General features: G+C 42.7%; 1 protein-coding gene across 1 annotated transcript; it reads right to left on the reverse strand.

Annotated features, from left to right (window-relative positions):
• Positions 1 to 15,952: 15,952 nt before the first annotated feature.
• Positions 15,953 to 21,560, reverse strand: prdm8b (PR domain containing 8b). Its single transcript, XM_056419403.1, has 4 exons — positions 21,335 to 21,560; positions 19,111 to 19,335; positions 18,087 to 18,318; positions 15,953 to 17,313 (listed from the first exon to the last, which is right to left on the reverse strand). The coding sequence occupies exons 2-4, from the start codon at positions 19,327 to 19,329 to the stop codon at positions 16,052 to 16,054; spliced, it is 1,713 nt and encodes a 570-aa protein (XP_056275378.1). The 5' UTR covers positions 19,330 to 19,335; positions 21,335 to 21,560; the 3' UTR covers positions 15,953 to 16,051.
• Between the last annotated feature and the right edge of the window lie 1,243 nt (positions 21,561 to 22,803).

Genomic DNA, 22,803 nt, shown 5'->3' on the forward strand with positions numbered 1-22,803 from the left:
AAAACTTCTCTCTGACCATGATCTGTGGCCCCGCCCCCCTCATTGTTTTTCTATGTTTGAATTCGATTACTGCCGACGCCCTGGCGGTGGCTTATGGTCTGCATCGGGGGGCCCGACTGTCTCTGGAGGCCCACGCGGACCCTCCTGTGTAAACAGTGTTCAGTCCCACCGGTCTCCACTAACGGTGAGGTAATCCTCCCGACTCGTGTAAACACGGATGATCCTGATGGATTCCTCCGCCGCGGTGATCCGGAGCTCTTAGCAGCTTTTTTAGTCTAAGCAAGCGGTCGACAGCCAGTTCTGTCCGGGCTTGGAGACGGTGATCCATCTGAGGGGTCCAGGGGGAGCTTTACGGGGGGAGGCCTCGACATAACGCCGACAATAACTCTCTTGACCACCAGGGGGCGACTCCTCTGGTCAAACATGATCATCTGCCTCCAAAATAACGGACATTAACTTGCTGCTGTCACAGCTTCCACTCATAGGGGTTCAAGCTTGTCACTTCTGGTTGTATAGAAGCCTATGCTTTATGTGTTATCGATGCATTATCTCTCCTGACCACCAGGGGGCGACTCCTCTGGTTGTATAGAAGCCTATGCTACATGTGTTAAAGCTGCATTCTATCTCCCGACCACCAGGGGGCGACTCCTCTGGTTGTATAGAAGTCTAGGTAATGACTCTACTTCTCTCTTGATGTATTTCCTCAGCAAACATTGTAAACATGAGTTTATGTCTCAACCTCTAGTTTCCCGAGGCTACCAGGTGATTGACAAGCCTCTACGCCACTCCTCTACTTTACAAACATTGTAACTTCTGTTCATCCGTGTATATTATTTTAATTTCATCATGTCTCGTGTTAATTTGCATGTGAACATTTTCTTTGGCCCCCCGACATATTTATTTAAAGATGGCCGACCTCCGGACCTCCGAACCTCCTCCTCGGTGGCTCGAGGTCGGCCAAGTTTCCTTCATACTCTCCGGCCCGTATGATTTATGGTGTTTACGTGAGTGTACGAGGTCGGTTCCATCCACGCCAACAAAGGCCCGCCGGCTGATGTCCGTGAATCCACAAACATGTGAGACCTCGCCATCAGCAGACCCTCGCCGTGGACGATTTCGCCGTCGCCATTTTGTATCACGGCCGTCGCCACGTTGTTGTTTTGGCTCCAGATGAACAGAAGTTACCACACTTGGAATGCGGAGGAGTGACCTGTCAATCACCTTGGAGCCCCGCCCCTAAAGCATCCCTTGCCTCAGGAATTCGGGTGGTGAGACGGTCGCTGAAGAGCAGCTGATGGCGACCTCTGAACCTGGAGCTCAGCCAATAGGGAGCAACGGTTTCACATTCCACATGCCGTCCCTCCAATGGGTGGAACACAAACAGAGTTGATTACATTCGACGCACAAAAACATGTAAAATAATTATTCCATCAAGTTATTTTTGAAATAGGAAGAAAATACAACTTCTGATCTCAAAGAAATCAGAAAATGTGTCCTCGGAAGAAAAAAAACTTAACCCTTTGATTTTTAAATGTTTCCGTGAATGCAAACTCTCCTCCGTAGTCATTTGTAATGATTATTTGGGTAACTTATTGTTATTGTGGGCTGATGAAGTTGTCTGTTGTCACCCTTTAAAATAAAAGTATTATCATCGAGCTCTTCTTGTTCTTCTTGTTTTATTGTAATTCTTCAATTGTGAAAAACCTCTTTCACACGATGTGTCGATACCGGCTGCAAAGTGGGAAAGACCCCCTGTAGTGGGAGGAGGAGTTACCTTCACCTAGGAGTCCTCTGTTCGGGTCTCAAAGTGTTGTTGGCATCTTACTTACTGAACATACTCATCTGAAGCTTTATTCAAACCCTTAGTGAGGCATAAGCCCCGCCTCTCGGCTTCAATGTCCAATCACACCTGCAATCACGTCTGCAGGTGCGTTGCTTTTCTGCAGAAGTGGAGACGAAGACGAAGAGTGAATGTTTCATCATCACACCATTTAGCTTTTGGCCTTTTGAAGATGTGTCAATCACAAGTCAAGGGTTGATTTCCCTCATTTTAAATTGATTGCACTGTGTGTATATATATATATATATATATATATACACACAGTGTATATATATATATAAATAAGTTTTAAATAAATGTATAACAATTGTGTATATATATACATATATATATTTATTTAAATATATATATAAATACGTTTACTTAAATTGTGTACATATATATATACATATATATGTATATATATACATATAAATAGATATAGATATATAAATATATATATGTATATATATAAACATATATTCATATATATACAAATATTTAAATAACTTTATATGAAAATATATATTTAAATAAGTTTTACATTAATTTATTTACATTGTGTAAATATACATATATATATACATATATGTATATATATATGTAAATATATATATATGTTTGTTTAAATTGTGTACATATATAGATATAAATATATATATATATATGTATTTATATATATATATATTAGGGCTGTCAGCGTTAACGCGTTAATCTATGCGATTAATTTGGCCGCGTTAACGCACTAAAATATTTTAACGCAATTAACGCAACTTTGTTTACTTCCGGTGTTCGTTGAAGTTTTTACACTGTTTCCGTTTTTAAAACAATTATTTCTCCGCGAAAATAAGGAGCAGAAATCAGTTTAAACTCGTGGATTAATCAGTCGGGTTTCCTCCTGCTCCTCCTTCCTCCCGTCTCCCCCTCTGATACACAGAGGAACAGAGGGGCGACGTGTCGGGTGACGCGGCGCGGAAATAACTCGTCACACGAAACCGTCAACGTGATTTGTCAATCCGTTTGTCTGTCAACATTTTGCGAAAAAACAACCAATGAACACTCAGTAAATCACAAAAGACCTCCCACCTCACAGGTGAGGCTCATTAGCAGCCTGTCAGTCAGAGAGCAGAGAACACGGCGCGAGGACAACTGAGCCTCATTGAATAGAGATGAGATTGTTCTGGAATGTTTGATGTATAACACGTGGGTATGTGTCATATGCAAATGCCTTTAAAAGGTGAATTTACATATTTTTGTAAAATGTATAAAATGAGCCCAGCCTCCAGAGGGTTAACGTGACACATGTGAATGTCAGTCAGTTACCAAGGCCACTGGTTCTGCTGCTGTTCAGTGTTAAAGATGACAGGACCAATGGGGTCTCAATATACTTCTTTTTTTTTACTAATCTGATGTTTCACTGAAGAAACAATTTATCATCCACAATATTAAATACCTCGCTGGCACTTTATAGGTAGGAGCCTCTTTGAAAACACAGCTCTGTGGGAAGTTTTGTCTTTAAAAAGAAAAAGAAAAAACTTTTAATCGAGATTAATCGCGATTAATGAATTTCAAAATGTGCGATTAATTAGTTACATTTTTTTAATCGATTGACAGCCCTAATATATATATATTAATATATATACATATAAATAGATGTAGATATAGATATCTAAATATATATATTTATATATACATATATTTATATATAAACATATTTAAATAACTTATCTAAACAGGGTTTCAGCATCAGAGATACGAAAATCCCCGAAATAAAGAACCCTGAAGATCTGACGTGACAGGGTTCAGGTGTTCCCTCTTTACCTGGAGCTCTATCTCAAGACTTTGACCTAACCGGAGCCAACGTGTTACCATTCTTCTTCTTCTTCTTCTTCTTCTTCTTCTTCTTCTTCTTCTTCTTCTTCTTCTTCTTCTTCTTCTTCTTCTTCTGCTGCTGACTCGTTATGGTTCGTCCTTCTGAGCACATGTTCACATCCTGAGACCTTCTCCCCCTGGGTGGCCCTGAGGAGATGGATCTGGTCTGATGGATCTGGTCTGCTTCTCCTCACAGGAAACAGACCCACTGATCTCCACTCATCCATTTTCCACCTCTGCATCTGCCCCCTCCATACGTCTTCATTTGGACCATTCCCTGGGCCTGATCACACACTTAACCCCCCACAACACACACACACACACACACAGACATTCTGAAATTAATATGTGTCTTCGTGCCTTTCATCATATTCCTCACTTACTCTCTGATTGTTGAGTGCATACAGAAGAATATAAATATATATTTTGTAATACACACATCATGACTTCTTTACAACCAGAGGAGTCACACCCTGGTGGTCAGGAGAGAGAATGCAGCGCTAACACATGAAGCATAGACTTCTATACAACCAGAGGAGGGAATGCAAGTTAAAGACGCTTCTCCACTTCACTCGTCAAACTGAAGGTTGCTGCATGACTTTTAGGCTAAACGGCTCCTGAACCCTCCTGTTACCTTAGGGTCAATTTGACCCCATTCAATGTTTAATGTCGGTGTTCTTTCGGGTCAATTTGACCCCAGGCTGTTTTTCACTGTGTCAAACACATAAGAAATATCAACTTTTTTATATATTTAAAGGGCTATTTAGGTAGTCAACAAACAAACATAAAGTACCTGACACTTAAACTTGGAAAACAATATTAATTCTAATAATTTTCTAGAGGTTTTAATTGCTGGGGTCAAATTGACCCCAAGGGTAAAATATGTCAGTAAATATAAAGGTAACAGGAGGGTTAAACATTGAATGGGGTCAAATTGACCCTAAGGTAACAGGATGTTTTTCTAATAATACTTTAATGCCGGACTCGTGTTGCTGAGTCCTTCTCATCACGGCCTCGGTCCCTCTCGGATATGATGATAAAAATATAAGTTCCACCAGTGACGTGCGGTGAGGTTCATGGTTGGTGAGGCACTGACTCCTTTAGTGTCAGATTTACAAATATATAAACCCAAAAGGGGCTTATTCAATTGGCTACTGGTTATTTCATGTCTCATCAGCATTCTCCACACAACACACACACGCACACACGCACACGGTACATATTACAGATACGTAAAGGTAAGAAACAGTTTGAAGCAAACCTTTTAGCTCCGGTGTTGGTCTACCTGTGTTAATCACGTCCACTTTTGACTGAAAGTCCAGTTTTGAGACATTTTTAAGCTTAGCTATATAATCCTCTTCCATGTTGGCAGTCTGACGTCGCAAAATACAAAAACAAACGGACTCTACTCGCCTGGCGCCTCTGCGTAGAAGAAGCAGCAACAAGTACCCGTTGGCTCACGAGCGCCCCCCTCAGTGAGGCAGAGTATTATCTGCCTCACCCTGCGCCTTTTCACTGCGGCTTTATTTCCCACCAGCAAAACTAAATATGTCACTTACCAACATTAAAATGTGTTGGTTAAAGACCTTAGCCAGACTGTGGAAAATCAGGGCAAATAAACATATCTGCAAACATTATATTGGCGACATGCAGATATACGGCACCCCGCACGGACCAATTGCATGTCTCAACCCAGTTGGTGATGGATTGCGCAATCAGAGGTGAGGCTCGATTCGTCGCTGCCTCAACTCTCGTTTCATCCTGTGTTTGAACAGGAAATAGGCAAATTCAGCGATTCTGACTATAACATGTTCGAAATTAGTCATACATAAAGATCGGTGGACAAATATTAATATATATTTGATGTTATCATTATTATTTTTTTACTTTTTTTAAAATTACTTTTTTTACTCATGATGACAGGTGAGGCTCTGCCTCACCTGCCTCCCCTGACCGCACGTCCCTGAGTTCCACCTAGTTTCACCATGCACTTCCTCTGCTGCGTCTGAGGAGGTGGTTGTGTATATCTGTGTGTGTGTGTGTGAGTGTATGTGTGTGTGTGTGTTTTTGTTGTTGTTGTTGTGAGCTCAAAGTGAACGGCTGCCGGTTTTAAATAAGTAAGATGTCCTCTGCTGTCGCTCCAGAGAGACGGGAATACGACGGGCCGACAACTCTCAACCTGAGCCAGAGTCATTACTGAGTGATGAAGGTGGGTTGACTTTCATGACATGGGGGGGGGGGGGGGCGGGATATGCCTACCCGGCCTCGAAGAAACCCTTATTTACCAACGGCTGTTATGGAGAAAGTAATGTGAACATATTTTCACCAATGTCAATTGGATAACTTACACGAAAAAATTCATTCTAAGTATTATAATCAATAATATTTATTTTGATATATATTATTATTAATATATTTATATATTTTTAATACATATTATATCATCAATAATATTTATTATAAAAATATATCTTAATTAGTATTTATATAAATACATGTATATATATTAATTAGTATTTATATATATAGTAATATAGTTTGAATACAGATAATATTTATTTTTTATTATATTTTTTATTATCATTCATCTTTATTATAATATAAATCTGAGTTATGATTCATATGTATATACAGGACTGTCTCAGAAAATTAGAATATTGTGATGAAGTTCTTTATTTTCTGTAATGCAATTTAAAAAACAAAAATGTCATGCATTCTGGATTCATTACAAATCAACTGAAATATTGCAAGCCTTTTATTCTTTTAATATTGCTGATTATGGCTTACAGCTTAAGAAAACTCAAATATCCTATCTCTAAATATTAGAATATCATGAAAAAGTATACTAGTAGGGTATTAAACAAATCACTTGAATTGTCTAATTAACTCGAAACACCTGCAAGGGTTTCCTGAGCCTTGACAAACACTCAGCTGTTATAAATCTTTTTTTTTACTTGGTCTGAAGAAATATTAAAATTTTATGAGATAGGATTTTAGAGTTTTCTTAAGCTGTAAGCCATAATCAGCAATATTAAAAGAATAAAAGGCTTGCAATATTTCAGTTGATTTGTAATGAATCCAGAATGCATGACATTTTTGTTTTTTTAATTGCATTACAGAAAATAAAGAACTTTATCACAATATTCTAATTTTCTGAGACAGTCCTGTATATTAATACATTTTTTATTTTAATACTATTTATTATAATATATATACTAATTAGTATTAATATATATTAATGAATTATTAATACATATTATATTATAATATTATATATATTATATATTAAATATTCATATATTATTTATAAATATATTAATATAACTCAATCTTATGAACTTATTGAATCGTGTTCTCGCCTGAAGCCGGAAAACAGGTGTCACCTAAATATCCACGTCCACCATGTGAAGAATCCAGGACCCGGGACAGGTAGAGTCCAGCATGTGGACCAGCATGTAGACCAGCATGTGGACCAGCATGTGGACCAGCATGTAGACCAGCATGTGGTCCAGCATGTAGACCAGCATGTAGACCAGCATGCGGTCCAGCATGTGGACCAGCATGTAGACCAGCATGTAGACCAGCATGTGGACCAGCATGTGGACCAGCATGTAGACCAGCATGTGGTCCAGCATGTGGACCAGCATGTGGACCAGCATGTAGACCAGCATGTAGACCAGCATGTAGACCAACATGAGGACAAGCATGTAGACCAGCATGTAGACCAGCATGTGGACCAGCATGTAGACCAGCATGTAGACCAACATGAGGACAAGCATGTAGACCAGCATGTGGACCAGCATGTGGACCAGCATGTAGACCAGCATGTAGACCAACATGAGGACCAGCATGTAGACCAGCATGTAGACCAGCATGTGGACCAGCATGTGGACCAGCATGTAGACCAACATGTAGACCAACATGAGGACCAGCATGTGGACCAGCATGTAGACCAGCATGTGGTCCAGCATGTGGACCAGCATGTGGACCAGCATGTGGACCAGCATGTGGACCAGCATGTAGACCAGCATGTAGACTAGCATGTAGACCAACATGAGGACCAGCATGTGGACCAGCATGTAGACCAGCATGTGGACCAGCATGTGGTCCAGCATGTGGACCAGCATGTGGTCCAGCATGTGGACCAGCATGTGGACCAGCATGTGGACCAGCATGTAGACCAGCATGTGGACCAGCATGTAGACCAGCATGTGGACCAGCATGTAGACCAGCATGTAGACCAGCATGTAGACCAGCATGTAGACCAGCATGTGGTCCAGCATGTAGACCAGCATGTAGACCAGCATGTGGTCCAGCATGTGGACCAGCATGTGGACCAGCAAGTAGACCAGCATGTAGACCAGCATGTAGACCAGCATGTAGACCAGCATGTGGACAAGCATGTAGACCAGCATGTAGACCAGCATGTGGACCAGCATGTGGACCAGCATGTAGACCAATATGAGGACCAGCATGTTGACCAGCATGTAGACCAGCATGTAGACCAATATGAGGACCAGCATGTGGACCAGCATGTAGACCAATATGAGGACCAGCATGTGGACCAACATGAGGACCAGCATGTAGACCAGCATGTAGACCAGCATGTAGACCAGCATGTAGACCAGCATGTGGACAAGCATGTAGACCAGCATGTAGACCAGCATGTGGACCAGCATGTGGACCAGCATGTGGACCAGCATGTAGACCAGCATGTAGACCAGCATGTAGACCAGCATGTAGACCAATATGAGGACCAGCATGTGGACCAGCATGTGGACCAGCATGTAGACCAATATGAGGACCAGCATGTGGACCAGCAGGTAGACCAACATGAGGACCAGCATGTAGACCAGCATGTGCACCAGCATGTGGTCCAACATGAGGACCAGCATGTGGACCAGCATGTGGTCCAACATGAGGACCAGCATGTGGACCAGCATGTAGACCAGCATGTGGACCAGCATGTGGACCAGCATGTAGACCAGCATGTAGACCAACATGAGGACCAGCATGTGGACCAGCATGTAGACCAGCATGTGGTCCAGCATGTGGACCAGCATGTAGACCAGCATGTGGTCCAGCATGTGGACCAGCATGTAGACCAGCATGTGGACCAGCATGTGGACCAGCATGTAGACCAACATGAGGACCAGCATGTGGACCAGCATGTAGACCAGCATGTGGACCAGCATGTGGACCAGCATGTAGACCAACATGTAGACCAACATGAGGACCAGCATGTGGACCAGCATGTAGACCAGCATGTGGTCCAGCATGTAGACCAGCATGTAGACCAGCATGTGGTCCAGCATGTGGACCAGCATGTGGACCAGCAAGTAGACCAGCATGTAGACCAGCATGTAGACCAGCATGTGGACAAGCATGTAGACCAGCATGTAGACCAGCATGTGGACCAGCATGTAGACCAGCATGTGGACCAGCATGTAGACCAGCATGTGGACCAGCATGTAGACCAGCATGTAGACCAGCATGTGGTCCAGCATGTAGACCAGCATGTAGACCAGCATGTGGTCCAGCATGTAGACCAGCATGTGGACCAGCATGTAGACCAGCATGTGGACCAGCATGTGGACCAGCATGCGGACCAGCATGTAGACCAGCATGTGGACCAGCATGTAGACCAGCATGTAGACCAGCATGTAGACCAGCATGTGGACCAGCATGTGGACCAGCATGTAGACCAGCATGTGGTCCAGCATGTGGTCCAGCATGTGGACCAGCATGTGGACCAGCATGTAGACCAGCATGTAGACCATCATGTGGACCAGCATGTAGACCAGCATGTGGTCCAGCATGTGGACCAGCATGTGGACCAGCATGTGGACCAGCATGTAGACCAGCATGTGGACCAGCATGTAGACCAGCATGTAGACCAGCATGTGGTCCAGCATGTAGACCAGCATGTAGACCAGCATGTGGTCCAGCATGTGGACCAGCATGTAGACCAGCATGTGGTCCAGCATGTAGACCAGCATGTAGACCAGCATGTGGTCCAGCATGTGGACCAGCATGTAGACCAGCATGTGGTCCAGCATGTAGACCAGCATGTGGACCAGCATGTAGACCAGCATGTAGACCAGCATGTGGTCCAGCATGTGGACCAGCATGTAGACCAGCATGTGGTCCAGCATGTAGACCAGCATGTAGACCAGCATGTAGACCAGCATGTGGTCCAGCATGTAGACTAGCATGTGGTCCAGCATGTGGACCAGCATGTAGACCAGCATGCGGACCAGCATGTGGACCAGCATGTAGACCAGCATGTAGACCAGCATGTAGACCAGCATGTGGTCCAGCATGTGGACCAGCATGTAGACCAGCATGTAGACCAGCATGTAGACCAGCATGTGGACCAGCATGTGGACCAGCATGTAGACCAGCATGTGGACCAGCATGTGGTCCAGCATGTGGTCCAGCATGTGGTCCAGCATGTGGACCAGCATGTGGACCAGCATGTAGACCAGCATGTAGACCATCATGTGGACCAGCATGTAGACCAGCATGTGGTCCAGCATGTGGACCAGCATGTGGTCCAGCATGTGGACCAGCATGTGGACCAGCATGTGGACCAGCATGTGGTCCAGCATGTAGACCAGCATGTAGACCAGCATGTGGTCCAGCATGTGGACCAGCATGTGGTCCAGCATGTAGACCAGCATGTAGACCAGCATGTGGTCCAGCATGTGGACCAGCATGTAGACCAGCATGTGGTCCAGCATGTAGACCAGCATGTAGACCAGCATGTAGACCAGCATGTGGTCCAGCATGTAGACTAGCATGTGGTCCAGCATGTGGACCAGCATGTAGACCAGCATGTGGACCAGCATGTAGACCAGCATGTGGACCAGCATGTAGACCAGCATGTGGTCCAGCATGTGGACCAGCATGTAGACCAGCATGTGGACCAGCATGTGGACCAGCATGTGGTCCAGCATGTGGTCCAGCATGTGGACCAGCATGTGGACCAGCATGTAGACCAGCATGTAGACCATCATGTGGACCAGCATGTAGACCAGCATGTGGTCCAGCATGTGGACCAGCATGTGGTCCAGCATGTGGACCAGCATGTGGACCAGCATGTGGACCAGCATGTAGACCAGCATGTGGACCAGCATGTAGACCAGCATGTAGACCAGCATGTGGTCCAGCATGTAGACCAGCATGTAGACCAGCATGTGGTCCAGCATGTGGACCAGCATGTAGACCAGCATGTGGTCCAGCATGTAGACCAGCATGTAGACCAGCATGTGGTCCAGCATGTGGACCAGCAGGTAGACCAGCATGTGGTCCAGCATGTAGACCAGCATGTAGACCAGCATGTGGACCAGCATGTGGACCAGCATGAGGACCAGCATGTGGACCAGCATGTAGACCAGGATGTAGACCAGCATGTAGACCAGGATGTAGACCAGCATGTAGACCAGCATGTAGACCAGCATGTGGACCAGCATGTGGACCAGCATGTGGACCAGCATGAGGACCAGCATGTAGACCAGGATGTAGACCAGCATGTAGACCAGCATGTAGACCAGCATGTAGACCAGCATGTGGACCAGCATGTAGACCAGGATGTAGACCAGCATGTAGACCAGGATGTAGACCAGCATGTAGACCAGCATGTAGACCAGCATGTGGTCCAGCATGTGGACCAGCATGTAGACCAGCATGTGGACCAGCATGTAGACCAGCATGTAGACCAGGATGTAGACCAGCATGTAGACCAGCATGTAGACCAGCATGTAGACCAGCATGTGGACCAGCATGTAGACCAGGATGTAGACCAGCATGTAGACCAGCATGTAGACCAGCATGTGGACCAGCATGTAGACCAGGATGTAGACCAGCATGTAGACCAGCATGTAGACCAGCATGTGGACCAGCATGTAGACCAGGATGTAGACCAGCATGTAGACCAGCATGTAGACCAGCATGTGGACCAGCATGTAGACCAGGATGTAGACCAGCATGTAGACCAGCATGTAGACCAGCATGTGGTCCAGCATGTAGACCAGTGGGTGGGACACGGCGTGTCAATGAGTGCCTGTCAGCGCGCCCCAGATGAAGTGCATTGTGGGTCAGGAATAGTGCTCAGAGGACGATGTTTTTTGTTTATATTTAGTCTTCGTGAGATAACGGCGAGTCAGCGAGATTCCTCCTCAGCCGGACTCGTGTAGACCCCCAGACCAGGACTTTAAAACCGTGGAGCGCATGAGATCAGAGCTGCAGGTCGGGACCTTGAGGACCCTGAAGGTCCCTTAAGGTCCGTGAGGGTTTTAGGTCTGTAAACTTTCTCTCAGACATTTAAAACTTTTATGAACACTTCTCTGTATACCCACAATTCAGAGCGGCGTGACGTCCAACAGGAAGCTGGATTACGTTGACACGGAAACATGAGGAATGAAAGAACTGCTTCTTGAAACAGGTGATGCCTGGTGGAGCCCAGAGGGGTCAGGGGTCAGGGTTCTAGGGGGTGGGGCCTCAGGGACAAGTCAGAGAGCTCACTCTTTCACCCAAACCGTTCCGTTCTCACTTTACCTCGCTCACCTTTCCACCGTAACTTTTCTTCGTTCACTTTTCTTCACTCACTTTACCTCGCTCACTTTTTCACCGTAACTTTTCTTCACTTTTCTTCAATAACTTTTCATTTCTCACTTTTCCTCGCTCACTTTTCCTCGTTTACTTTTCTTCACTCACTTTTCCTCGCTAATTTTTCTTCGCTCACTTTTCCACCCTAACTTTTCTTTGTTCGCTTTTCCTTGTCACTTTTTCTTGCTCACTTTCTTCGCTCGCACCGTCAGTTCGATGCCAGTCGTGAAGTCATGTGGGGTGACGGGGGCCAAGAGGAAGTTCGGGCTTAGCAGAGATATAAACTGTCCACCGCCACTCGGGCGCTGAGTGGTGCGGTGACAAATGTCTACAGGGAAGGAGGAGGGGGGGCACAAAAGGGCCGATGACACAAGCAGCAGAGCACGAGGGCCCCACATACCTCCTCTCTGTCACATGACCCGTGGGCAGCTCTGGTTGCACAAGTTCTCACATCCGTCTCTAATTTTTCAAAAAGTTATTTTAACAACGTTCATCAACAGATTAAAATACTAAAACTCGCCTGCTTTTTTTTTCTTTCTTTTTTCGGGATTTTTTGTTGTTGTTGTCTCTGTTACGGCTCTGAGTACTACGTCACCCAGAATCCTCGGGTGCGAGAAGAATTCCACCTGGAAGCTCCTGAACTTGTCCGGTGTTTTCATCGAGTTGAATCTCGGTGATTTGATACTTATCGTCGAAATTTTTCCTCGACCGTCAACGTCGAAACATTATTATTTTTTTTTACCACAAAAGAAACTTTATTGTGGAACTTTCCATGTGGAATATTTGAACTTTGGAACTAAACCACCTCCATTGTATTTTAATGGCAGAAGACGTTTCACCGTTTCAGGCCCAAAACCAGCCAATTGGCTCAATATAGACATAAATTAAATATTTAAATTATATATTTGTATACGTTTTCCCCCCGTGGGTCACATTACTGACTCGTCTTTACCGGCAGCTGGTTTGGTCGTGGTGGAGATCGGTGGACACGTGACCTCTCGTTGCATCTGATACGGCTGAAAGCTCCGGGGACCGTAGAATTTAACGGTGATATATTTATATATTTATATAGTTTCATCAAACGAATGTCAAGATGTGTCGGAAGTCAAACCGAAAAGCTTTTAAAACGCCTCCCGGTCGAAAGCCTCGAACAGCTGAAGAGACGACGGCCGTGACCTTTGACCTCTCGGCTGCTTTCGATACCGACGATCCAGGAAGTTATTTAGTCCTCCCAGAATGCATTTCTCATTTATTTTTAAAGATGAGTATTTATTTATTTCCATATTTATTTACTTATTCATTTAATTTAAAATGTAATGTTTTATTGCATTTAAGTTAAATAACATTCTTTCATTTTGTTGATTTATTTATAAATTATTTAGCATCTTGTTGATTTATTTATGAATCATCTATTATATTGTTGATTTATTTATAGATTATTTATCATACTGCTGATATATTTGTACATTATTTATCATACTGCTGATTTATTTGTAAATTATTTATCATATTGTTGATTTATTTATAAATTATTTAACTGCATTTAATTCATATACCATTCTATTATATTGTTGATTTATTTATAAATTATTGAAATGTAATTAAGTTGAAAGATTTGATTCTGTCTTACTCTTATTAGATTGAATCCTTATTTTATTTTATATAAATTGTACATTTGGTATTATATTGTATTAATTCAGTTAATATTTAACACGAATTTACTACTAGTAGTGTTTACGAATGTTATTAAATATTTGTAATTACCTTTTTTAATAATTGTATTGTCTCACGTGATCATATCATACAATATAACCTTCTTGTAGTTCCCACGTTGACCGCTAGATGGCGGCGTTGAGCTTTGTTTCCGCTTCACGTTGTTCTCTGTCCTGAAACGTCCTCCATTGATTCTTCTTTTCCATTTGAAATTATTACATTATCATCGATACACGGTTTTAATATTAATCCACAGCCACTGTTAACATATAAAATAATTGGCTTTCTCTCTTTTGGTTTAATCTGAATGTTTTTATACATAAAGGTCACAGGCGGCTGATTATTGATATTAATATCACGGCTCATACAGCGTCCTCGCGACAGGTGAACTTTATTTTTAACGTGTTTTAGAAATTAATATATATTCATAACCTGATGTATCTCTTTGTGTAACGACAAAAATCCTCTTCTGTGTTCTACCATTAAAGTGCTTTTTATTCATACGGAGGAAAATTAATCCAACATATTAATTATATATTAATCCAAAAAGCAGATGTATGTGTTTTATTCTGTGACGAAAAGAAAAATGTTCTGATGAGCCAACAGTCTGTTCTGTATTTTGTATTATTATTATTATTCATTGACTTTTTCCAAATAAACAAAAGATCTGATTGAAAATCATTCTCTCGTCATTTTAAAGCTTTTATTCTGAAAAGCCGTCCACCCTAACTCTTTATGTTTAAAAGGGAAACCGGATGAAAAAATGTATGTACTTCTTTATTTTCCCAATACTCTAAATATCCTTAAGATCAACACGACCTTTAATGGAGACTAATATTATATTATATTATACTAATTATATATACTACTAACAATAAATAATCCTATTCATAAAAATAATAAATATGTACTTCTTTATTTCCCCAATACTCGTAATGTTGTAAATATCAACACGACCTTCAATTGAGACTAATATAAAATAATATAATACTAATTATCCACTTATACAATACATAATCCTATTCACAAAAATAATACAAATTCAAATGTGCTTATATAGGAAATGAACACCCCAGTCAAATATTGAAACATAAATTCACTTTATATTATCTGTTTCATTTTATTTAATTAGATTTTGACTGTACATACATGTGGTATTTGTATTTTCTTCTTAATATTAAATGGCGGCGCTATATGAAATGTATTATACAAACAAATTAGGTCAAGAAATATCTAAATGTTTGTGCTTCATACACATTTTATATGGGATGTATATTATTTTTCTTGCATTAAAAAAACATTTCTACTAATTTTATATGAATTTAATGTGATGTTGGTTGTTTCATGAATGCAAAATAAAGACGGATGTCAGCATCAATACATAAATCACAAAAAGAACAATGCAGGAAGGCCACGGTTGAAAATAAAGCTATTTTATTGTCAATGCATTCAACGTGATTAGATAAACTATCAAGTAGTAAATGTTCCGCAAAAGGAAGAAACACTGAAACTATTCCCCACCGACACAAAATATTACACTTCTTGTATTTCAAATAAAACAAATTATTTACATCTTAGAAACATTTAATAACACATGCACTCTGAAATATAGTCTGACGTAACATCCCAATGAAAAAAAAAGAAAACAAATTGCTGCGTGTGACTACATTTGTATTTCTTCTCTATATTTTGCATTTATATGATATAAAATACAACTTACTGTACATTTACACATATTTCAATCTTCCCTTATTCTCAAACATTTAAGTGCTTCATAAATAGAATCATGTTGCATTTTTCATACACTCAAAACATGACATTCTGTACAGGAGGGGGAGGACCCGAGGGGTCAGGGGGCGTGGCCAAGGGGCGGGGCAAGTAAACGGATCGGAAAGATCGTAGTCCAAAGTGAAAACAAGTGCACGCGGTGTTTGTATTTCTAAGTGGTCTATCTCCAGTCGGGCGGCTTATATCCAGGAGGGGGAGGGGCTCGGGAGCTTGGGGGCGGGGCCTCTCCTCGTTCTGTTAAAAAAAAGGTCAGTTGTGGGAGGTCATGTGACGCGACAGGTGGTGCCGCTCCCGGAAGGACTCGTTGCAAATGGGGCACTTGAGCTTCTCCTCGCGCCGCCGCTTCACCATGGGCTCCATGGCGAACTCCTTCTTGTGGTGCGAGCGCATGTGGTAGACGAGGTCGGAGGTCATGCGGAACGACGCGTTGCACTTGGCGCACCAGTTCTGCGCCGGCAGGCAGAGTGAGGTGAAGGACGGCGGCAGCAAGGTGAGCGCCGACGGCATCTGCAGCTGGATGGCGCCGGAGCTCTTGGGCCAGAAGGTGGTGGCGTAGACGAACGGGTTCTGCTTGGCCACGCCGCCGCCGCCGCCCGGCACGGGGCAGTTGGCGCCCAGCTCGGCGCCGTGGAGCTTGGCGGCGAGGTGGTCGGCCTGGTAGAGCCGGCTGGACGAGATGGTGTCGCCCACCGCCGGGCGGCAGTCCAGCAGCTTGGTCGGCATCACCAGCGGAGAGATCTGGGAGAAGGAGCGCGACGGTTGGCTGAAGGCGCTCTTCCTCTCGCCGCCGCCGTGCTGGGCGACGGAAGTGAAGGCGCTGCCCATCGGCGAGGCCTGCGGCGGCTGCGTCTCCGACAGCACCTGCCGGATGTTCAGGTGCTTCTCCAGCGGAGCGCCGCTGGGGCGACCGCCGTCTTTGTTCTCGGAGTTGGCGCCCTGGAGGTTCTTGCCGCCGTGGTGTTTGAGGTTCTGCGGCGTCTTCTTGACCTCGGTGAAGGCGCTGCGTTTGCCCTGGCCCAGTTCCGTGGCGGCGGGTGCGGAGAAGGTCTTGTGGTTCTCCTCCAGGCCGTACGCCCCGCGGTAGTTCTGCGCCGACGTGGCGAGCTCGTCTTTGGACTTGGCCTGCAGGAGGCCCGGTGGCGCCCGGCGCTCCCGGTCCTCCACCTCCGAGAACTTCCTCTTCCCTGAGCTCTCGCTGCAGATCTCCGCCTCCTTGTCGCTGGGCGGGCTGGTCCGGTTGTTCTCCAGGTCCCGGGCCAGGTTGTGAAAGTCCGTGGAGGGTTTGTTGGCATCCTGAGCGGCGGCGGCGGCCGGTCCCGGCTTTGGGCTGGTCCCGGTGGGCGAGGTGGCGTTGGCCCGCTCGGCGCCGCCACCATCTTTGCAGGGCTCCCTCTCTTCGCCATTCGTCATGCTCTGCAATCTTTTGGTGCAGCGGAACCGGAGGTGGGCCAGGAAGGGGAACTCGAACTGGAACCGCTGGCTGCAGTCGGGACACGAGTAGTGGGACGAACCTGCAGGAGAAGAAAAAGATGTTTAAGATCTGGTCATAAAGAAAAGTAGCAAATCTAGAATCTGAAATCCTACGTTGAGTTCATCATTCTCACCTTTGGTCTTGGGCGGATTAAAAAAATGTTTAACAACATTTTTCATGATTCTTTTTTTTAAACATTTTTCATGAACATTACTGAAAATTTGAAGCAAATAAATTATTAATGTATTTAATTTCACAATTATTATTACTTTACATTTTTCATGATTATTTCTGAGAATTTGAAGCAAATTATTATTTTTTGAAGAAAATATTTTATTAATTTATTTACTTTCACGATTATTATTATTTTTTAAACATTTTTCATGATTATTACTGAGAATTTGAAGCAAATAAATTATTAATGTATTTAATTTCACAATTATTATTACTTTACATTTTTCATGATTATTTCTGAGAATTTGAAGCAAATATTTATTTTTTGAGGCAAATATTTGATACATTTATTTAATTTCACGATTAGTATTAAATATTGAATTTTTGAAACATATTTTGTTAATTCATTTACTTTCACTATTATTACTTTTTACATTTTTGAAATTTATTACTGACAATTTGAAGCGAATATTTATTTATTTTATTTCACAATTAGTTTTGTTTTAAAAGCTTTTTTTTCAAAAATGTGCTTAGAATTCTAATAAAAGTTGAAAATTTTAAGCAAATATTTCAAGAAAAAAAAACCTTCTTTACAAGAACAACCGAACATCACGGAGCCTTGTGAGTCATCGCTCTGACCTTTGGCCTTGGGCGGCGCCCGGGTGGCGCCCAGCAGCAGCAGGTCCACAAGGTCTTTGCCGTACCAGACCAGTAGCTCCTCGTCCTTCTCGATGCGGTGCAGCGAGCGGTACAGGAGCTGGCCGTTCTTCACGTAGGCCTCCAGGTTCTGCTCCTCTGGGTCCCGGGCCGACTGGACCAGCCGGAGCCACATCAGGCCCTCCGAGGTGCTGTTGGCCGCCGACGTGTCCACCTGAGCGGATCAAACGCACCCGTTGAGTTATGGCTCAAAGTCGTTGACGGGCAAAGATTAATCTTCTTTTATTATCATTATTAAAAAAGACTGCAAATATAGCCATTTAATTTACGACTTATCTATGTTTCAATATCTTCATCTTGAAGTTCTTTAATTTCACTATTTTTATGATTATTACTGAGAATTTTAAGCAAATATTTTATACATTTATTTAATTCCACTATTATTAATATTTTTTTATTTTTTTAAGGTTATTACTGAGAATGTGAAGAAAATATACATATATATATATTCAGCAAATATTTTATAAATTTATTTCATTTCACTATTAGAATTTTCTTTACATTTTTATGATTATTACTGAGAATTTTAAGCAAATATTTGAATTAAAAAGTATATTTACACGAACAAAAGGACATCACAGTCTGGAAATAATAAAACCAGGTTTTCACAAATTAATAAAGAACTGAAAGACTTTGAATGGGATTTTGTTGCAGAATATATGCTATATATATATATATATATATATATATATGCAACAACAACAAATATATATATTAAACTAATTCTGCAAACATCAACATGACGTCATGGTGATGCTCGTGCATGTGGAATATTTTGCAAACATCAGCTTCTTTATCCAGTTATGTGCATAAAATAAAAAAAATAACCTGAACTGGTAACAATAGATGTTTGAGACCTAACTGGTTCCACTTTTTACACATTTTTAAAATCACAAAATAGACATTTTTTAAAATGTAAATAGAGGCCACGTGCACGCGCGCTCACCCTGAAGATGTACGGGGCCGTGCGCTTGTCGGTGGACTTGAGCGCGATGAACGCGATGCTGTCGTACAGCGACGTGTGGCTCAGCACGCACGGGCCGAAGATCGCGTTCTCCAGGATGTCGCACGTGGTGAACACGCTGGTGAAGATATCCGTGAGGCACTGCTGCACCGCTTTGGCGTCCCCATCCCACACCGACTTCTGGGCGCTGGACTCCTCCATCTCACCCTGCAGAGGCACGAGGGGAGACGTGAGAGATTCATATTAATAATATGTAACATAATAACATATTAGGACGTGAATACATGTGTAAACTGGCTATTTGGCGTCCCGGCTGTTGGGGAATAAATGTGCTCCTCTGCAGACAGGCAGGATGAAGCAGCTGTCGAGGGCGTCGTTTGGGGGCCCGCTCCTTTCTTTTCTTTTGGCCCGGGCTCTCTAATGAATTCAGACCCCGTAATAATAATAATGATAATAATGATAATAATAATAATAATAATAATAATAATAATAATAATAATAATAATAATAATAATAATAAATTCATACGTTTTATATTTTATAGAAGAAGAAAGAGAAGAAGATGATGATGATGATGATGATGAGAGTATTATTATTATTCCCCCACACTTCATAAATATTATATATATATATATATATATATATATATATAGAGAGAGAGAGAGAGAGAGAGAGAGAGATTTACGGATTATGATATAATTTACCAGCCCGTCTCAATTACTATAATAATCATATTCATAATATCAAGCCATAAAAAGGGGTATTAGGAGCGGTATTAATAGTAATATTACTATTAGTATTAATATTAATTGTAGTATTAATGCCCTGGCCTGGTCAACTGTAATTGTGGGAGATTAAAACGAAAATAAAAACACCCCATAATCTATAATATTTCTATAATTTTCTATAATATTTCTATAATATTTCTATAATATATTTAACGTTACTCCTCTTCGTGTTTTATGCTGTGTGTGTTTTATATATTCGGTGGATAATATAAACATAATATTGACTTTAAAAAGCGGTCTGGGGTCCGTGCGCGTGCAGAGCGCGTGTCCTCCAAACGGCCGCGCACGCGCCTCATCTCCATAATCCGGTTTGTTCCCCTCGGACTGTAATTAAAGCGGCACGACGGGTTAATTATTTCTCCTCTAACCTCCTGGATGTGCGCGCGCGTGCAGCCGTCACGCGCACCGGACACGCGCGTGTCCAGCGCCCCGAATGGGCATAAAAACATAAATAAAAAAGCATATTTTATTTTTAAATGTCTTGCAACGCCGAAGAAGAAAAAAAAGGTAATTAATTGCTGATTTATTTCTGTATTTAATGATCAAGTGTGTTTGATTATAGCGGCACAAAAAAACAAAAATCCCTGTCATATTGAGCAAATATAATATGTATCTTTATATTGTGGGCGAGACGAGCCTTTTTATGTATTATTAGTCCGGGCGTGATTTATTTTTGACGTTTAATTCTCCTGTTAACCGTAAATCGTAAATCCCCCCCCCCCCCCACACACACACTGACACAGTTTATCAAGTACACAAATCAACCCAAAAGTTTAGTTTTGCGCCAAACCAGCAGCGCGCACGCGGACGTAACACGCGCATTTAAAAGAGACCCAGTTCAGACCCGAACGGTCCAGTGACACCGGATCAGACCCTAGTCCGGGTCTTGTCCGTATCACGGAATATTCGTAATATTCTGCTTTATTGCCAATGAAACCTACATATTTTTTAAGGGGGGGGGGGCCTGATTTAATAAGCCGGGATAGTTATATATATATATAAATATATATATTTGCTGTTCGGGTCTCGTGGTCCCCCAAAGTGTCTCTCAGCGGAGCTCTGCTGTGGTCGTTTCCGGTAACCGAGAGAAGACCCCTCCGGTTGTTTTGGAATGGGAGTGAAGGGGGGGGGGGGGGTCCCGTTAAGAGGTTCCAGACCGCAGGAGACCATAACGTGCACGTCGCGGGTCGGATGAGAGGAAGAGGAGTGTAGCGTTCCGCAGGAAACTCAGAGCCCCTCTCCATTGAAAGGGTGAGGGGGGTGAGGGGGGGGGGGTGACCCATCTGCCAGCGCCGTGCAGAGCCGTGCCGTGTCAGGCTGAAACACTGTCCTAAATCAGCGCGGTGACAGAACTGCGTGGCTGTAAAGGACGCGCAGCTACACGCGCGTCCTAAAAAAACCTCTCCACCGACACCTACCTTTACGTGACGATGAGGAGGAGGAAGAATAATCCACGGATGAAGAGCGGCCGATGCTGAGAATCCCTCCCAAAAAAAACCAACAACAACAAAAAGAGGAAGAAGAAGCAAAAAGCCCCGGGAACGAGCGGCGTGATGGAGGTGATGATGGAGATGGTTGCGCGCTCCCGGTCCGCTCCGTGCTGTCAGTGCGCGTCCCCCCCACCCCCGGTGCGGCGGTAGTGACAGCGGCGCTGCTGCTGCGGCGGGAGAGACACCGGAGTGAGGGCGGGGAGAGAGAGAGCCGCACGGATAAAGGAGAGAGAGAGAGAGAGAGAGAGAGAGAGAGAGAGAGAGAGAGAGAGAGAGAGAGAGAGAGAGAGAGAGAGAGAGGGGTCGTGCAGATGGGGCTGATGGCGCACCGACACACACTTTTTGTTTGCGGCACATAATCCACCCAATGAGGCGTGACGTTGCTCCGCGTCTCCTCCCGTTAACTCTTCACCGCCCGCATGTCATCTGATGCGATTTATGGATAAAGGACCCCCCCCCCCCCCTCTCACTATTATTGTAATTCTAATCACAAAAGTTGCTGGTTGTATTATAATAAAGTGACATCTTCAGGTTTTTAGTGTGTTTGAATTTAACAGTGTCGTGTGCAGCTGGATGATGACAATATTTTTAATTTTATTAATTTTAATTTTATTTCTATTTTTATTTATTTATTATTATTATTATTAGTAGTAGTATTAGTATTATTATTGTTGTTGTTGTTGCTTCTTTAAAACATCGCTTTGCTCCCCCCAAAAAATTAAAAATACAAATAAAATACAAATGAAATACAAATATAAATATATAAATCGGGGTGTCAATCACTGCACACTATATTTAAATATATGCTAATGACACGGGATCCCTTTGTGACTTTCTGGACTGTGGCTCCACCCCCCCTGTCTGTACTGTGTTGTGGCTCATTTAGGGGGCGCCAGTGTATAATGTGCGTTGAGTGATGGGAGGGAACAGCTCCAGGTCACCACTGATGTTACATATTTATACTTAGTAAGACTTACATCTGTGCTTGATTAAATGTGTGTTACGGATTTTTTTTTCTTTCATCTGTTTTGCAAATAATTTCCAGGCCTTTTTTTCAAATATACAAAACAAATGAATACAAATTAATAATAACATTAATATCTTGTCCCAAATCTCAAATGTCTTAGCGTTAATAATCCATAATTAGTGCACATCTAAGGAAAACCAAGAACACAGAGTAAATTACTCTAATAACATTTTATCAGATATTGAAATTCAACGAAACACCTATTGTCACACGTTGTGTAAAGTGTCGGCCTCAAACGTTAAAGAAAAGAAATTAAAATGATCTGTGATATTATTTAAAACTATACTCAATATTTAAGGCACAAAAAACAATTTTTATTTTTATTTTTAAGACAATGTTGTTCATTTGAAATAAGACAATGTGATGCACG

The sequence above is a fragment of the Pseudoliparis swirei genome, chromosome 7 (assembly GCF_029220125.1).
Source record: "Pseudoliparis swirei isolate HS2019 ecotype Mariana Trench chromosome 7, NWPU_hadal_v1, whole genome shotgun sequence".
NCBI lineage: Eukaryota > Metazoa > Chordata > Actinopteri > Perciformes > Liparidae > Pseudoliparis > Pseudoliparis swirei.

What these genes read in the sequence shown, in the direction of transcription:
- prdm8b (XM_056419403.1), bottom strand. Translation starts at nt 19,329, where the DNA reads ATGGAGGAGTCCAGCGCCCAGAAGTCGGTGTGGGATGGGGACGCCAAA. An exon ending in CGGCCCCGTACATCTTCAGG is followed by an intron (nt 18,319 to 19,110) that starts GTGAGCGCGCGT and finishes TGATCCGCTCAG; the next exon opens with GTGGACACGTCGGCGGCCAA. An exon ending in GGCGCCGCCCAAGGCCAAAG is followed by an intron (nt 17,314 to 18,086) that starts GTCAGAGCGATG and finishes CTTCTCCTGCAG; the next exon opens with GTTCGTCCCACTACTCGTGT.